Source organism: Chanos chanos, chromosome 10 (assembly GCF_902362185.1).
Source record: "Chanos chanos chromosome 10, fChaCha1.1, whole genome shotgun sequence".
NCBI lineage: Eukaryota > Metazoa > Chordata > Actinopteri > Gonorynchiformes > Chanidae > Chanos > Chanos chanos.
In genome coordinates, this window is record NC_044504.1 from 38,348,640 (window position 1) to 38,367,597 (window position 18,958).

The 18,958-nt window shown below is 42.0% G+C and overlaps 1 protein-coding gene across 2 annotated transcripts; it reads left to right on the plus strand.

Moving 5' to 3' along the window:
- The first annotated feature begins 1,128 nt into the window (after nucleotides 1–1,128).
- Nucleotides 1,129–16,975, plus strand: ctdsp1 (CTD (carboxy-terminal domain, RNA polymerase II, polypeptide A) small phosphatase 1). Of its 2 annotated transcripts, XM_030786076.1 has the most exons (8): nucleotides 1,129–1,372; nucleotides 8,207–8,361; nucleotides 10,053–10,055; nucleotides 13,393–13,494; nucleotides 14,860–14,916; nucleotides 15,748–15,840; nucleotides 16,038–16,223; nucleotides 16,386–16,975. In XM_030786076.1, exons 1-8 carry the CDS (start codon nucleotides 1,297–1,299, stop codon nucleotides 16,512–16,514), a joined length of 801 nt encoding a protein of 266 aa, XP_030641936.1. In that variant the 5' UTR covers nucleotides 1,129–1,296; the 3' UTR covers nucleotides 16,515–16,975. The 2 variants fall into 2 exon arrangements, with proteins under 2 accessions (XP_030641936.1, XP_030641935.1); XM_030786075.1 differs by lacking the exon at nucleotides 10,053–10,055.
- Nucleotides 16,976–18,958: the final 1,983 nt, after the last annotated feature.

Genomic DNA, 18,958 nt, shown 5'->3' on the forward strand with positions numbered 1-18,958 from the left:
CCCCCATTCGAGAAGTTCCCTGCCAAAAGAAAGTTAGCAAGGAAGTTTTGAAACTTTTGACCGAGGTCGGAAAATGTGGTTCTGATACCACGGCGTTTTCGAACTTGTGTGTGAAACAGATCTGTATAACTTTCATCTGCATCGCTATAAGATGAAAAATGTTTACAGAGTGAAATGTGTATCTTTCTGTGAAACGACCGAGATCTTATAAACTTTGTTTGCGTACTGGATTTTGCAGAATTTAAAGGGGCAACACACGTTTGTCGCTAACTCAGTACTGTACAGCAGTTACAGTACGTTGAAATGATGTACATTTAATACACAACAAACCAAAAACAAATGTGCAAATAAACTTTCTGTTTGCAAGCCTCTTACACTGTGTATTCATGTGTGGGGCCCACTCAGTTCCAGGAAATATGTGGGCGAATATTCAGTTAATGATGTTGGTGTTGATACGGGTTATTTATTTGCCAACATACTACTCACCATATTCACAACGATGATAGAGTTTCGACAGGCAGATTAAATCGTTTGTATCTTTTTTTTTTGTAGTTTTATTTTATTTACGCTGTAAAACACACGGGATCTCATTTTAGGCTATTGCTCCTAGCATGAGATTTTATTGCAAACCAAGTTTCACGATAAGCGGCATAACCCGAATATCTATAAAGAGTTTTACTGTAGAGTTTCATTACAAATGATTTCACCTGTTTTTTGATTGATAGTTTGTTTTGATTTTATTTTTGGTTGTTTTTTTTGGGGGGGGGGGGGGGCTATAGCACTTAAGAGAAAACTTGCTATAGCACGAACTAACACGAACTAAATGGGACATATAGAATTTGGTAGTTATTATGCCGTTATTTGCTACCGCTGTATTAAAACACCTAGTGTAAGTGTTCGCTGAAACGCAGGCTAATCCAACAGCGCTCACGCACAGTAACGAAGTGCGACAGACTACGTTGCCGCTTTAAGAGAGGGGGTGCCTTGAAACCGGTGAGTTCCATGTTTGTATCTTGAAATTGAGAGCAGAGCCGAACTCCATGTTGTAACAAAGTTATCAACAAGAAACTCCCCCTTTATTTTATTTTAATTTAATTTCCTTTGTTTTCTTCTCATAATTTAAAACATAGTATTTTTACATTCCTGCGTGTATGTGCATTATGCAAAGATTTAACTGCTGGAGGTGTTAGTATTTTGTAAGTAGCCAATAGATATTTTCAAAATTTTAAACGTAGAAAGCGGCCTGTTTTAATAGCAACATATTTTAAATTGCCTTTTACTGGATTTACGGATCTAATGGACCATCCGTCCACATCGATAATCACGCAAGTGAGCCGGGATGAAGAGGCGAACGCTCCTTTACGGGAAAAGGGTAAGTTTGAGAAGTTCGAGTCAAATTGTTTGAGACGCATGTCAAACTTGATGAGGAAAAGTTGGGCGGTGACCTGAGACAAAGTTTCAAGAAGTGAAATAACCACACACAAAAACAACCTTTTAAAGGGACTCGAGTTGTACTGTGCATTTTTAGGGTTCAAAACACACCTACGTGACATCGTTTAGAGAAAGAAGTACCTGACAGTTACTGTCCTTGTATCGCGCGCCTAACAGCACTGTGTCATACAACCGCACGCATCCATCAAACATCTCTCTGTCTATTTCTATTTAGGCGAACATATTTGAAATCGATTGTATTGACGTTGGTTAAGAAATACATGGAGCGAACTTTTGAAAGTTGTGCTCTGCACGTAGGGGGCGGGGCAGGCACATCCACAAGTTTGCTGACGCTTTGAAGAGGGTTGTCATTTCAGAGAAATCCTGGGACAACTCCTTCAGACTTTGACAAATAACAGTTTCTTGCCACACATTGTGTTAGTGCAATGTGGAAAGGGCCTACGTTTTCTCCATAGGCGGTGCAGTGAAGGCAGGAGATAGGTATTTATACAGTGCTTATAATGACTCATTTTGTTGCGTCTTTGTGGCTTGACCGCAAACTGACAAAGTCCACCCCTTGTGAAGTCGGCCCTGACAGTTTTCGTATTTCCACGACCAGGTACAACACTGCAAATTGTCTTTTTCGGAAGATGTATCAGCTCTCGTTATCTATGACAATGCATCACTTAGAGGACAGAAAGGATGCTTGCTGTTTCATGTACTTTGTATGAGTGCTGAAGTCTCCAGCTGTAAGCAGACCTACTTAAATTCACACTTACTTCTAAATGACATGGATGACGTGTGTGAAAGGAGTATTTTAGGAAGTGGAGAACTGTGTAAAACAACATGTCTTAAATCACACCATCACAGTGTGACCACATGTCACTGACACGCTTGCTCCATGCAACACAGAAGCACCAGCACAAACCCGAGAGAATCACAAGCAGGAGTCCATCTGTTTAAGATGTAAGGGTTGTCTGTCTGGTTATTTATATGCACCGCTCAGTATTTTTGGTTACATGAACCCGTGTGCGCCCTACAATTTTCACTTGCTTTGACTTAGTAAACCTCCATTTAATGCTCACTTACGAGCGATTTGTTTCTGCCAAATGTTGCCGCTCTTCCTTACAAACGCTTGCACAGGAATATAACTCACTGTTAGACTGATGGTGGCATTTTTGTCATGGCAGCTCCATTAGTTTGTCTGTAGTGTAGTGCACACACAGTGTGATGTGATACTATGACAGATAACACTTGCGCTTTTTTTCTTCTCTGTTTTTTTCAACCACTTTGTTGCACCACTCTTGCGACCCTACGCTCACAGTGACAGAGTTCTGACAGAGTTCTGACAGAGTTCTGACCTGTTTGTCCACACTTTTCCTGTCAGAGGTCCCACATCACCCTGCACAACAGATTTGTTGTTGTTCACTGAAAATTTCCCCTGAATGACAACTTCAGTCATAATAGAAGTTGTATTGATCATAATCATAATATCATCTGTTTTATATCACAATGAAATTTTATTCAAACACAATCCGTCCTCTTTATGTGATGCTGTGGCATCTGTTGGAGGTTTGTGGTTGTGCGTATCAGGAGAGTGAAGGCGTAAGCGGTATGAAAGAGTTAATGAAAATGCAATGTAATTGTTTTTTCCTCGTTATTTCTGTGAAGCAGAATGAGTCAGAGGATGTTGCTGTACTGGGTGAGAACTCCTCCAGTTTGACTGAATGAATCTCTGGTGACAGACAAAATGGCCAGTGTGTAGGTAGTACAGTTAAATGAGTAATGATGAATTAGGACCATTCACAAAGTCGGGGGCTAGTCGTATGATATTTGATTTGTTTAGTAAGTTGTTCTACGCATTTATCTGATTTCTGTTAAGGTTCTCAGTGAGGTTTGACCGCTTGTTCGTACGTGGTCATGCAGTCCGCCCGGCTGATAGGGTTATGTGTTTTTGATTTTTATGAAAAGGTATCGAGTACAGATACAAAGGACTCAAAGCGTTTTAAGTGAGAGAGGGGGCCTCTGGGTTGCAGATTCTGTTCCAGCGCTAATCCGTTAGCGTCTAATATTCAGAGGTGCGTTCAGACCCTTACCGGCTGAATCAGGTGTGTTTGTATGGGTTGGGACCAAGGCCTGCATACCTTACCCTCCCTCAAGGGGAGTCTTAACTCAAAAGGTAGAAGGTTCTTTGAAGGGGCTTTTTTGCTATCAGGGAAGTGTGAAGAGGAAAACTCACTAGAGAAGGATTTGAAGACGGTGATTAAATGCTGTCATCCCGTGAACAGTTTTTTTTTTTTTTCAATTTTGATTAAAAAGAAAGTGTTAGAAAGTGTTATGACACAGTCATATGGTCATTCTTGCATCTTTTCTCATACGTGGGAGATGCCTTTTGTGTTGGAGTCCATCTCTAATGTTACATGAACATTTTGTCCTCAGATGAGGTTCCCCAGTCCTCCAGTTTGTCTTATCTCAAAAGCAAATCAGTGCCTGGTAATGCTTGTCTCTACTTGCCAAGACGCTCATAAGGAATCCTTGGATTTTAAGCCCGTGCCAAAATATAATGTTAACACAAGCACCGTCATCACTTGCATTATCATACATTTTGGGTCCACTAGATATGAAGTGTCAGAGCAACCCGCTTTGCTATGTCTTCATGTCGTATAATGCCTGGACCATAAATCCATCAAATTACCAGTGCAGTAAAAAGCTTTTGTTATCATGTAAACAAATGCATCGACTGGATGTGACCCTATACAGATGGACAACAGTGTGCTCATGTTTGTTTTAGCTTCTGTCTGATTGGCTGAATGAAGACGTGTTCATGCATTCACAGACTAAGACAAAAAACATGTAAGACTAGACCATATCGGATAGCTTACATCACCATCTTGGGCCTCTACCTTGTCTCCTTGTTTGTTGAGGGAAAACCAGTGGAATTCCTGGTTACATAACAGCAGGGGCTAGAAACACCAGCTGAGGAGTAGGAAACATTTAAATTTTGCACTGTAGCTGTTCTCTAATGGAACTACACTGAATCTCTCCATTGACCCTCTGTGTTTGCCCACCCAGTCACACTGAACACTTCAGTGCTTACATAATTCTCTCGTCTCCACGGCAACCCAATGCTGTTTTCAGTCCACAGGCATTTACAGGCTTGTTTGTTCCATATAGTCCTCATGTCCATGTGGAAGTTCAGTAGTTGCTTTTATTTTTATTTTTCAAATTGGTGTTGTTTACACTAAGGGGTGAGCTTTCAGTACGACCTCATGGAATCGCGCCAGGACATTGTCCAAATGAATCTAATACACATCGGGCACGGTTTCTGAACACCTGTTCCCCATGTTGTTATTGTGTCGTATTTTTGGAAGGAGGGCAAGTGCCAAAGTCCATGCCGGGTCAGCAGGCCGGGGAGAGAGAAGAGCGCTGGTATTGTTGACTGAACCGCGTGAGACGACGGGATTCAGAGAGAGACGCGCCTCGTAGAGCTCCAGCGCCGTGTTTTACGCTGCGTACCACCGCGTCTGAAACACACCAGTCTTTCAGCGACGTGGGCCACTGGCCGTGTTGAGTGGCTGGAATCCCTCCCTGTATGGCAGGCATTGTGGTCTCTTTTCGGGCGCATCCCTTTCCCAGGCCTCCGCTCCTCTGTACCTGCTTTGTTGTGTGAAATCTGAGACGGCCAAGGAGCCTGGGCCAGGCCTCTTCGTTGCCCCTGCGCGCCGCTTGCTTCACTTCCTCACACTTCCTGTTCCTATTTTGGTTTGGCAGGGCAGCGAGAAGCAGAGTGGGCCCAGTGATATGGCGGTATTCCAGTGGGAGGGTGTGTGAGAGGGGAAGAGACAGAGAAGGTTCGCCGAGGCCCCCGGACTGATTATTCTTTTACTTCGGAGCTGTAACAACAAAACTGCATAGCGCATACATAAGGAGGGACCCTGAATGACTCATTGTAGTACTGACATGTAGTACTGCTTATTATACTACTGACATATAATCGTGTGGACTGAATTGTGTGTGTGTGATTTTTTTTTTTTTTTCCTTTTCAGATGAGACACATGGTATAACTTTGAAAATTCAAATTGAGACTGTACTCTTACACATTTATTATAAATAAAGAACAATGCTACTAAATTAGGCTTGTTAGTTAGTGTACAGTGTGGTTTAACCACTGATTGGCTGGCTAGTTTCTAGCACAGGATGACTGGTATGAGTGGTTTGCACAATTGTGTGTCAGTCAATGCGACTGTTTGCTCTATATTCATGTAAACTTGGCTGAAACTCTGTTGCAATGTGACCAAACCGGCTGCCTGTCTGTCCCCTGTGGATGGCGGAAACAAGTTGTCGGATTGTAGCAGAGGATCGAATGTCGCAGCTGTAAAGTCAGGCACTACATGGCCTCTCTTTACGTCGGGATTAGAATAGAAGAGGAGGCACGTCCAAATGGGACCCAGATAAGCTACTTTTAACTTGCTGACCTGGGCTTGGTTGTCCTGCCATTAGAAAAGAACTCTAACCTCATTATTGGCACGGAGGCATTATGGGATATGGGAGGAGGGGGGTGTGAGGTGTACAGAAGAGAATATTGCACTGCACAAACTAAACTTCTAAAGTTTCAAATGAAACTTCCTTTTATTTACGGTTTTAAACGAAGCCTTGAATTCACGCGCGAGACCTCAGGGCGTTTGATTTGTTTGGTCTTAGCACGAGATAAACATATGGTGAGGGGGATATCTGGTCCTCCAGCCGGAGACGGACACACAACAAAGTTTTGTTTTGCGTGTCCGTTTATGGCCTTGAGTGAGAGCTCTCTCTATATATATGGAAAATGCCATCATTAACCGCTGTCAGCAGCTGCTCGTGAGTACTATTTTAAGCCCTCTGATGTGTAATATCAGAAGAGTCAACGTGGAAGGCTGCGTGATGTTTCTTCACATTTGGGGTTTGGTTCACCTGCCTTTTCCTTCACTCAGCGTAGCTCATTAACCTCTTTCCCTGCACACAGAGTACCAGTGCCACTGCTCTCATGTCCTTTGTCTGTTGCCAGACTGATTCACTAGAGACTTGGAAGAGTCCTTTGACCTAATTTGTATTTCTTTCCTTTCATGAGTAAGCGCAGCGCTTTATTAAAGGGTTCGGTTTCAGTACGTTTCACTTACTTTTTAAGACCGTCCTGGAGAATCTGACAGATCGCTGCGTTGGCAGTCGCCGAGATGAAGCGCTAACTGTATTGCAGTTAAATACTGTATGATATTTAGGTCACCGCGGGTTATTAGGTTAAGTTTTATTATTTGGGTCACATCGCAGTAAATATTAAATGTAATCGGTAGCTGAGTCTGGGTTACATCCCAGCACATTACCATAAAACACTTGATGACAGAACCCCATGCATACATAAATACCCAAAATAAAAAGCCATCAAAACAGAACAAGCAAAAGTACAAAGGCCTATGCTAATAACAGACAAAGGAAAACACCGCTTAAAGGGGATCCTGGTGGAACAGTGGAAGCAAGCTGATCTTTTCGTCTGAATTTTTTGAGTGGCATGCTAATCTGTCTCGTTGACAGGTCCCCCACTATCCGGTTAGCTGTGTAGTTTGTCAGAGATTTTGTCTCGCAAAGACGGGCTTTCATCACATTCATTCATGCAATGGAGCTTCCTAGAAGAGCCCAACATAGATTGTTAGTGGTGTGGATTCTCTGTCATCTGTCGCTATTTTCCAAGCTCTTGTGTCCATTAGATTTACTTGGTGATAAATATTTAGCTTAAGAGTGAATAGCACTAAGGATTATCGTCCAATAGCTGCAGACAAAATTAAGGAAACAGGAATAGCTTATTCGTTACCGTATGGTTACTTTAGCCATGTTAGCATAGCCTAAATCTTGCAGCTAATGGGTGTGACAGGCATCAGACATGTGTTTTCAATTGATGGATTCTTCTGATAGCTCCACCCACCCTGAGATCCATAGCACTCATATTCTTATTCATGCTGCAAAGGAACCAGCAAGAGTATTTGTTTTGTATATCGCAGTTAAAATGACTCCAGGTATCTGAAACATATAGTGTGCATGTGGGGTTGAAATTCATCATTGATCATATCTGATTGTGCCCACTTTTTAAAACAATTTTTTTTCTTTGTCAACTTGAAATTTGACAGAAGGTAATTCTGATGTTCAAAAGGATGTCTGTTTTCTTTTCTTTTCTTTTTTTTCAGTTATCAGTACTTACATTCATTTTCTTTCATATCTGATCGTCAAATGGGAATAAAACACTCCTCATTTAAGCTCAAGACATTAGATGGTTTGGTACACGCACACACACAAGCAGAAATCTGTCTATCCTGTCAAAGATGCAAAGTCTGTCATGGGGAGCTGACAAAAGTGTGTTTATGTGTGTAGTATGTTACTGCTGTTGGCTGTGCAGTGGCAGTAGACATGATAAAGGTGTGTTAATGTGTGTAGTGTGTTATTGATGTTGGCTGTGCAGTGGCAGTAGACATGATAAAGGTGTGTTTATGTGTGTAGTGTGTTATTGCTGTTGGCTGTGCAGTGGCAGTAGACATAATAAAGGTGTGTTAATGTGTGTAGTGTGTTATTGCTGTTGGCTGTGCAGTGGCAGTAGACATGATAAAGGTGTGTTTATGTGTGTAGTGTGTTATTGCTGTTGGCTGTGCAGTGGCAGTAGACATGATAAAGGTGTGTTTATGTGTGTAGTGTGTTATTGCTGTTGGCTGTGCAGTGACAGTAGACGTGACAAACGGTGTTTCTCCGTTCTCAGGTCCCCCTACACATGCTGCGTCTTCGTCAAAGAAGCCCCGCAGTCGTGGCATTTTTAACAGTCTCTTCTGCTGTTTATGCCATGACGAAGCAGACCAAGTGCCAGTCAACAACAATGCCCCCCTTTTGGTCGAGGAAAACGGAACGGTCTCGAAAGTAAGATGTTCTCTCTCACTCTTTGTCATTCTTCCTTTCTCTCTCTCTCACTCTCGCTCTCTCTCAGCCTCGCCCTCTCCCCTCTGTCTGTCTTTCTTTTTTTTTTTTCTTTTTTTTTTTTTTTTCGCTACTGGGCAGCGTGTGGTTAACATGAAAGAGAGCCACATGATTAGCTGTGTCAGTGAGGAAACCAAAACCTCATGTTTGCTTTACGCAATTCTTTTTCCTGTTTACTAGCTTATTTCTGATGGTCAGAACTACACTATGAAGGTGCCATCAATAAATCAGTACGCACATTATTTTGCCCATACGAGTTTAAATTGTTGCAGATTTGAGATTTGTTTTGTCTTGGTATTTTAAAATGTATAATCTAATATGTAACTATACCAGTTTTTTTGGCATAAGACAAAGCACATAATTCAATTAAGCACATTCTTGGAAAACAGCATGGCAGTGAGTGGCTACAAGCAGATCATGTGGTCAAGACACTCAAGAGGTGTCATGTTCAGATTTATGCCTTACTTCAGCTTTTTATAGTGATTTGATATTCCAAGAGTTATTTGTCACGTCTCTGAAGCCCCAAAATAAATTGGTAGGTCTCCTGAAGGCGGTCTGAGTACTAGGCTCAGTGTGGTTGCGACCCTCCTGTCATGTCAACGTGTACACTGCTGCTGCTGTCTCAGACAGGCTGTGGGCTGAGTGAATCCTCCCAGCCTTGTGAGCTCCCTCTGCAAACAGAACTCCCCGACTCCTGCAAACCCGCCGGACTCTGCAGATGTTCTGGAGAAAGCACGCCTCTCGGAGAATGTTTGGAGTGTTTAACGGCCTGTGAGCTCTGCAGATCTTTTGGAGAGGGCACGCCATTTGTTGACACCAATCTCACTAGATACTTGTCGTGTATACGAGCTGTGGACTTTGCTGAGAGAAACATGCCTGCAGAACATTGCGCCGAACAGCCAAAGGCGCCCGGACAAGAGAGTCCTAAAGAGGAAGACGTCTCTTTGGACAAGGCATCTGAATTTTGCATGGTTTGTGCAGAAGGAAAAGCTTCAATCAGTTTAACACGTCAGAGACTAACTGGACAAATCACGCCAGCTGAGTGCAGTGCACACGATGATGTGGTGGAAAACAGAGCATTACTAGCACAACATGATCAGTTTGTGTTGCCTCAGCAAACCAGTGTTTCTGACTACTACTGTGAGCACAGTGAGTCCTCTCAAATGCATAGCTCTGCTGTCCACAAAATTGAAATCTGTGAAACATATGAATATAGCATGCTGTTTGAACCTAATGCACAAAATGGGACATCTGAACATTATGCTGATAATTTTTTAATTGCTGAAGAGTTCACAACAATGGAGCTCAGTCCTTATTTTTGCGAGTCTTCTGAGCAGTTAGAGTCTCTCAGTCAGTATGACCCTGTGCAAGAAAACGCTGAGCTTGACACAGATTACCAAGAGTCCTTAGAGCCCTGCAAAGATTCAGAACACAGCGATTTTTCTGAACAGCTTGAGTCTTCTGAGCAAAGCGTTTTATCTGAACATGGTACTGAACTCTGCCAAGCGTCCGAACATTGTCATTTTAATGAGCTAGGCATGACCTCTGAATGCCATACTACACATTGTGAGTGCTCTTTGGAGAGACAGCTTTCTAAAGAAAGCCTGCTGTCTGAGCTGGGAGAGTGTCAGGAGCAGGTCAAAACTATTGAACAAAAGAGATCCATTGAGGATAGTGAATTTTCAGTAGGTGACAAAATGTCTGAATTCTGTATTTGCCACACTGGGTCCTTGGAAAAACACCAGCCCCGCGATCCCACCACTGAATGCTCTGTAACACAGAATCAGCCATCTTCAGAAGACTGTTTTGAGTACAGGGAATTCTCTGAGCACTGTCAGCTGATAGAAGATGATACTGGATGCACTGGGTCCCTTGAACAAGACACAGGTCCTGAAAACTACACTGAAGAATGTGAGGGCTCTGAACTGTTTGAACAGCCCTCTGAGTGCTCTGACTTTACTGAGTGTCCCCAGCAATGTGAACCAGCCGAAAACTGTGTCGAGGTCAGTGAGTCTTCTGAAACAAGCCAGCCCACCACGCTTCACGGAGCTGATAGTTTTGAGTACCCAAATGAGAAAAAACCCTCTGAAAAGATAAACAATTTAAGCAAGAGCAATGAGGTTAAGAACCGCTCTGAACGTGATATGATGTTCTCTGGGTCGATGGAGACATTCGAGGCCTTGTGGCTTTCTCAGTTCTTAGTGGAACACCTCTCTGAACGTGGAATATCCATAGAGCAAAACAACGTCTCGGACAGTTACGAGTCCTCTGATCAAGACACTGAGCTCCTTGAGGATGAACATGATGCTCTTTCTGCTTATGATACGCTGCCTGGAATCCAAGCTCCCGGTGTTTGTGCTCAGTATAGTGAACAACACATGGTTTGTAAGGAAGGAGAGACAGTTATAGAAGAAGCATCTCAATACAAAGATTCCTCTGAGCAGTGCAAATTATGCGAGGACTTTGTTGATTACTCTTCTGAAGATGACAAACTGTCTGTCTGTCGCGAAGGACATGAGCTAGAAGAATTTTCTCCGGGTGTAAATCAGCTTCACGAACTCAGTGAAGATGAGAGTGGACCTTTAGATTTCACCTCTGAGGAGTCTGTTGGTAAAAGTGGTTCATCGGATGAGTCAAGTGAGGAAGAGTATAATGACTGCCTTGACGGCAAGAGCCAAGACAGCACGGAAACAGATGAGTCATTCAAGAGTTGTGTAGATGATGGAGAATCTTTTGAGATATATTCTGATCAGTCTTGTGATGAGGAAAAACCTGAGGATAAGGATAGTGATGCTGACGAGCATGGATTTTCTGAAAGTGAACCTTGTGATGTCACATGTCATGGTTATGCTGAAAAGGACCAAGATAGCAAACACTTTGATTGTAGACCTGAAACTAATGAGCTTTCTGCAAATGAACTGGCAGAGAATCATGCAGAAGTTGACAGACTTAACTCCGGATATGAAGAGGCAGGAAAGGAGAACTGTAAAACCTATGCAGAGGTTGTTGCTGAAGGACTTTCAGTAGAACTAGGCCAAGACTTTGAACCTTGTGCTAAAGATAGAAAGGTCTCTGAGGGTGAAGCTTATGAACCCCAAAGTAAAGATGAGAGGTCCTTGCCTAATACTGTAGAAGGAAAGGGCAGTGATGAAGAAGCAGGGGTCAGTGTACACTGTGTTGAAAAAGAAGTGTTAGTGTCCCACATAGAAGCAGGTGAAGTTAATGGGCTGAATGTAGAAGTAGAAAAACCTCGCACAGGATTGGTTGATGATACCTCAGGACCCTGTGTTGAAAAGAGTGCATGTGATGAAGTTGATGCTGATCAGTTAAGTGCGAAAGAACCAGACATCTCTAAAATTGAGGCCTGTGAGACATTTACAGAAGTGCAGTTTTCTGCAGTAGATGCCTATAAGAATGGCGAGGTTACTGGTACTCTAAAGGAAACTGAGTTTGGGTATGAACCCTGCTGTGGAGAAATAGAAACCTCTGAGGATGAAGAAGCTTCCATATTTAATTCTGAAAAAACGCTTTTTAATGATGAAGGATCTGTTTCTCAGGGAATGTTTTTTGACCAGTCCTTTGAAACAACTGAGAATGGCAAGGATACAGAAAACTGCATCGACCTGACGTGTCTTCATAAAGATGTTGACCAAACTGAGTCCCATGTCCCAGTTGTTCCTGGGCTCCAGTTAAATGAAACTGTTGACCCCACTGAACCTTGTGAGCAGCTAGAAGTCCAAAATGAGACATACGAGGGCCCTAAAGAGCACCAAGAAATTTCTGTGCACCCTGAGCCCTCCCAGGTAGATGGTTTTTCTGAGGAGAGCGAGCTCCTTAAAAAGGTGGAACATCTAATACATCAAGTCTCTCGAAGTGGAAACGAGCATCTTGAAGAGCAGGAACACTCAAAGCTGACTGAGGAAAAAAAGACCGACTCAGAACAGGGCGACGATTATGAGGAAAGTGAGGCGTCTGAAGATGATGAATACCCAGAGACCTGTGAATGTGAATTCTGTGTTTCATCTGTAGAGCAGGTACTCCAGAGTCTTTCTGTTGCGCTGCGCTGAGTTGCACTGCTATAAACGTACTTGTAAGAGCTAAGAGTCACTTGATTAGTGCTGACATTGTTTGGATTTTAAAGCATGTTATGTAAGTGTTGACAAAGTAAATGCATGGTGTGAGTTGTGCAACACGTCACCATGAGCCGGTAATCATTTTGTCGTTCGGAGGCTGTGTATTTAGCTTAGATTGAATCAGCAGCCACAGAGCTAAAATAGACTGACAGAGAGAGAGAGAGACTGTGCATGTGTGCCTCTCGTTCCATGTCATATGGCTTGTTATTTCAGTCTGGAGCTTTAAAAGAAATGATCTACAGTATCCTGTAGAATGTGAGGATGAACTGAGCTAGGGCAAAGGTATCAGGATCGCTGTCTTGTCTTTGAGTTGCTTGTTCTGTAAGCACATTTCCTTCTATTGGCAGAGTCAGTTTAAGTCTTGGGTCCTGCCCAGTGGGTGCCTTTTTTTTTTTTTTTTTGATGGAGAATGGGTTGGCCCAGACTCTTGTAATCCCACCCTAATGGTGTCCAGTCATACAGGCTGCCACTATCCACAGAATGCAACCTCTCAGAGAGCCTCTGTGTGCCCCCTTATGGACAATCATCTGTATAACCCAGTTCTCTCAGAAAACTTTTTTTCCTACTGACACAGCAGGACTCAAAAGTTCTTTTTGTTGTTGTTGTTTTATTTATTATTGTTTGCTTATTTTATTTTACTTTGTTTATTTTAATTTGTAGATTGCCCGAGTGTGAATTTTAACCTTTCAGTTCTAAACACATTGTTCTTAAATTGAGCTTGGCTGCTTTTGTCTCATGTTAACCTAAAGTTTGACTGTGTGGCTTTGATTCTCAAATGCTGATTTGATTTGTATTGCTGATAGCTATTTATTTACCCACTAACCTGATATGTTTATTACAGGTACCAGCCAAACCACTGCTTCCACAGATAAAGTCTAAAGACGTAGGGAAGATCTGTGTAGTCATTGATTTGGACGAAACACTAGTACACAGTTCATTCAAGGTAAGCTTAAGTGTAACGACACCCCCCCCCCCCCCAATGCACCCCCCATCCCCTCATCTGGTGGTCAGTGTCTGGGGTCAGGAAGCAGTTCGCTGGTGTATTTTAGTTGACATAGTCAGCCCAGTTCTATGGACTTCAGCTGCACCTTTTTTTCCCAGAAGTGGATCATATGTTGTGTCATCTGTTCTTCAGCTTGCTATTGAAACAAACTAAGCTGGCATTGTGTTTTTTTCCCTCCCCTCTTCATGTAGCTGTCTCTACCAATATGATCCCTGTTAAACAAACAAATAATATGAGATGACCATATGTAAGGCAGATGGTCAACATTCTGAGGCAACACGCATCACTTTCTTCACAGCAACACATGTTGGATGACTGAGAACGCAGCGTGAAGTACATTTCAAAAATCACTGCGTTCCCTAGGATAGACTGGGTCCTGGTCAAATAACTGACATGTGATAGTTTACGAGCTCCATAGTTACCAGGGAAAGTACCTTATGTAAATGTCAGTGCAAGACGTCTCGCGGTGATGACACTGTGATTATGGTGTCACTTCTTAGTTAAAACCGAATTGTCTTATTCATGTCTGCGAACTGTTGTCATGAGCTACAGAGGTAGAGTAAGACAGTCCCTTTGTGGTACATGTAAAACAGTTTCATTTGCATCCAAAGGAGCAATAAAATTCAGTCACCGATTTTACTCTTTATGGAAGAATCTTTCTCTCACTGAAACACATTACATCAACAATCTGTTATGTAAAACACTAATGAATTCCAGGCAGAAAAGGAATATTTCTCTGTGTTGGAAAACTGTGTGAGTCATGACATAGCTTGCTATCACAAAGCTAAGTGTCTTTTCCCCTACATTTGTTTTAATGAAAACAAAACGTAAACATGAAAAGATAAAATGATCTTAAGGTCCCATGCTGAAGCCCCAGTGAAGCTCAGTTGAAAGTGCATGCTGTATAGACATTGTACCTCACTGATATTTCATAGTCTATGAATGTAGGTCATAATGTCCTGCCCCTTCTCTATAGCACATACTTGTGATTAAGTTAACATTCAAGAGACACAAGGTGGGTGTAAGACCCATGGAAATAAATCTTGCTGTCTATGGTTATGGCTGTTGTCATACAACACTCTTCAGAAAGACAGGTTTAAGGCTCACGTGTACATTTATTGCGGTTGAAACTCTGTATCTTCTTAAGTTAACACTGGAATGGTGTGTTTATTTTTGATCCAATAAATCACGCAACTCTTGCTCAGTCCAGTGGAGGTGCCTAGAAAATTATCGACGGCTTCTGTAGAGAAGGGGCATTGAGTTTATGCCTTATATGTTTGGCTAATGCCGTCTCTTTTTTAACAGCCGGTGAACAATGCTGATTTTATCATTCCAGTGGAAATTGATGGAACAGTTCATCAGGTGAGTGTGATTGTATTTCTGTATTATTTCCTTGTTACCACAGGTTAAAACCCTTGCAAATAGTTGGGCTGGGATTATTTTGAGACTAGGAGAACCAACCTCTACTTCTCAAGCACGCGTGACTGATTCCTGTCCGTATCGGATATGTACCGTGTTCTGGAATGGTACTCTTTGGGCTGCTGTTTTTTCGTCTGTTTACCTTCTGTGGCTCACACGGTTGTGCTACCTGACAGAATCATGGCTGTCCGTGTTGATGAGTCCAAGCAGCAGGTGGCTATTTCAGTGTCCTGACGAAACGAGAAAACCCTGACTGGCTTCTCAGAACTCACTGGCCATCAATCTCTCTCCCAGGCGCATCTTCTGCTCACTGTGTCTGGCAGGCAGCGGGTTTCAGTGGCCCTTTAAAGGGCAGCTGCGGCCCCACTCTGGACCGTAGCAGAAGACCGAAGATTTCCTTATGACCCAGGCTTTGGCCTGATTCAAGTAATCCAGGATAGGCTTGTTTAGTGGGGAAAGCCTATTCCGGATAACTTGGTTCAGGAATGAGACCACCAGCATCATAAACGTGCTTGGCTGACCCAGTTTCGTCTGTAAATCGAACCATTTTACAGCATCTATTAAAATACTGTATCGTTTTCCCCATCCCATAAAATCAGTCTAGCTGCTCTCTGTCATGCTCAGATGAATGGGAGCATCACGCTCGTTAATTCAGTGTATGTCTTGTTCAGGAGTTGTGTTACCAGCAAGAAGCTCCCCCTCTATAAAAAGAGTTATTTCTGGATTTTATCATTATTATTTTAAAATATTCTCATCATTTGTCTCACAACTCAGGTGTATGTGCTGAAAAGACCCCATGTTGATGAGTTCCTCAAACGGATGGGTGAATTATTTGAGTGTGTGTTGTTCACAGCAAGTCTAGCCAAGGTAAGGAGCCCTTATAAGCTCTTGTCATGTGACCTAGGCATCTTTTCTTTATTATGCTCTGATAGGGAGTGTGTGAACGACCCCTTTTTAGATTCGATTACATTTCAAGAAAAATAAATAAACAAATAAAACTGTTAATGGAAGTTTGAGCGAGGTGTTGATGTCATCCGCTCCTTTTCTGCCTCGTGCGGTGGCAGTATGCAGATCCCGTCTCAGACTTGCTGGATAAGTGGGGTGCTTTCCGATGCCGTCTCTTCCGGGAATCCTGTGTGTTCCACCGTGGCAACTACGTCAAGGACCTGAGTCGGCTGGGCAGGGACCTTAACAAGGTCATCATTATTGACAACTCACCAGCTTCTTACATCTTCCATCCAGATAATGCTGTAAGTTCACAGTGTCCATTTGTGTTTTCATGAGCTGGGGTCCTTAAATGAGTATGAAATGTGTCACAAGAAAAGAGACGTTGTTTATTGTGGTCAAATTATTTCTAGGATTTTGTTTTCCTCATTCTTGCCTGTTCTTTTCTCTTGTTCTGACGTGTGTAGGTACCTGTAGCCTCCTGGTTTGATGATATGTCCGACACAGAGCTCCTTGACCTCATCCCGTTCTTTGAGAGACTAAGTAAAGTGGATGATGTCTATGCTGTTCTCAAGCAGCACAGGACTGCAAGCTAGCGGGGATAGGAGAGGCAGCTTTCACCATGGGGCCAGGGAGGCTGGTGGACATGGGCTTCACACTGCTTCCCACTGAAAGGATCTGCTTGGTCCTCTTCTAATACCCACAATTCCATTCACAGGACATTTTGTAGAGAGATAGAAGAAAAAAAGCAAGATGAAACTTGGTTTGGAGGAATGGTGGAACTGTGAAGGACTGCTTATCCCACATATAAACATACACACACGCACACACAGACACACACACACACACACACACAGAAATAAATGTGTTGATCATTTTAACACTTGAATATGTGTTATTCCTGTTTTTTGTTTTTGTTTTTGTTTTTTTCTTTGTATATATATTTTTCATTTTCAAGTCAAGGTAGAGGGAAGCCCTGTTTCACTGAATATTAAGAATTGTTCAAATGATAGTCTTTGCTGGTTTGTACTGAGTGAATAAGAGCATCTTTTCAATGGAAAAAAAAAAAAATTAATAATTGCATCTTCTTCCTTTTTTTTTTTTGTTTGTTTGTTTTTAACCTTGATTTGAACTGACCTTATGCCCTCCCTGAAGTGCTTACCTCAGAAGGCCAAGTACAGATATAACCTTGAATGGCAATCATGCAGAATCATGCCGTGTTCTTGGCTCTGCCACACTGAAAGCTACATCTGATCCTGTAAATCAGTCATTCATTTACTTTTGTGTCAGTATCTTTTCTTTTTTTTTTTTTCCTCCAATTTTCAAACGAGACATGGAAGAATTGTCTCTGACACATTCGGTTGGCTTGGCAATATTAAGCTGGATGAAAGAAAGGGAAACTGGATTGGTACCACTGATGTGCAAAGAGTTTTAGCTTCACTTTACGCAAGTAAGAAAAACTGAATGCACCTTCCTGGTATAAGCCTTATGTAATATATGATACTCTGTGTGGCCCCACATTTACTGTAGTCAACTTTGTCAAATATTATCAAATTGCTCTTAGTTCAAAACAGTTTGCCTGATAAAGTCTAGACTTTTAAAACCATAACAGTATGACATTGGTGTGTTTATATTAATCATATAAGTAAAGAATACTGGAATCAAACCCTGTTTTCTTTGTTGTCAGTTGTAGCACATACTGTATGTGAACTAGATGCCTTAACTAGGTTTTACATCACTAAGCTGTCAGGTTCGGTAAAACAGCTGCTCATGTAGCAAACGGTTGGGGCATTGTCTTAAAGAAGCAGAGGAGACAACTGGACAGGATAATGTGCCTTTGCTGTTTGGTTTGCAGCTTTGTCTGTCTAATGATGCCATTGAATGTGGATTTTTTTTTTTTTAATCAGTAGTGGTTTTAAAAGTCGCATAGCACAATATGACTGTGTCACAAGTGCCAATCTTGAAAGGTATTGTCTGTTGTGTCTGTACAAATGTCAGAGTGCAAGCAAAACTTTTTTTTTTTTTTTTTTTTCATTCTGGTGTTTAGTTCATTTACAGTGGGGTTTTTTATGACTTGAGGGGGCAAAACATTGCCTCTGCTTGTGTTAAGAATAATAATTATTCTAAAAAAAACAAAGTGCTGTGCCATGGGTGAAAAAAGATTTTTTTAAAATCGGTAAAAAAAAAGGCGAGTCGTCGTTTGAGTGACGTTTGGTTGTGACAAGCACAATTGGTGTCCACTGTTTTTTCCATGTACTTGAATCTGACTGTGTATCTCACCCTTCTTTTCTCCTTCTCAAACAGCAACACATGTACGCTAACATTCTGTGTGCATTATCACAGCAAGAATTTAGGTTATCTGTATGTTTTTTTTTTGTTTGTTTTTATCTCTCTGTTAAATCCAGTTCTTTACCAGACAGGAGTCGATACACGGTACTCATCGGACTTAGAATATTCTAATATAATTTTTCCAACAGTTTAAAATCTCACCTTTTTTTAATAGCTCAGATGCAACGTTTGGATATTTACCCTAACCGATAGGCTAACGTACGTCGGATTATAGAAGACATCTGGAGACGTTGTTTTCTGTTTCTTTTCTTTTTTTTTTGGAACACGTGATTGGGATGCAGTACATAACATGTTACCGAAACACATATCTGACTGAGTACATTCTCACAGGACGCTTCTTCATCAATCTCTCAGAGACCTCATCACACTGGGCTTCTTATGCAACCGCGTGGGCTCTGGTCTATGTTTGTGTAAGGTTACGTAAGGTTTTGCCGGTGTTTGGTTGCGGCTTTTAGCCTTTTTAGCAGTTTCGTGCTGTTTCAGCTATGTCAGAACTTTTGGCAAGGCTCTCATTTTTTTTGTTGCTAAAGCGAAACTCAGTGTTTCTGTCCTACAGCTTCTAAATCAAAGAGGCCTACAATTTTTTAGTTGGGTGTTTTGGCTCTGTGGATTCCTTCTATGGAAGGTCTAGATAGTTTAGATGTTGTTCGAGGATGAAATAAGGAACATTGCTGAAGATTTTAGGAATTTC

Excerpts from the sequence above, each read along its gene's own strand:
- ctdsp1 (XM_030786076.1), top strand. The coding sequence starts at position 1,297 with ATGGACCATCCGTCCACATCGATAATCACGCAAGTGAGCCGGGATGAA. Across the intron at positions 1,373-8,206 it reads CGCTCCTTTACGGGAAAAGG|GTCCCCCTACACATGCTGCG; the intron begins GTAAGTTTGAGA and ends CTCCGTTCTCAG. Across the intron at positions 14,917-15,747 it reads TTGATGGAACAGTTCATCAG|GTGTATGTGCTGAAAAGACC; the intron begins GTGAGTGTGATT and ends CTCACAACTCAG.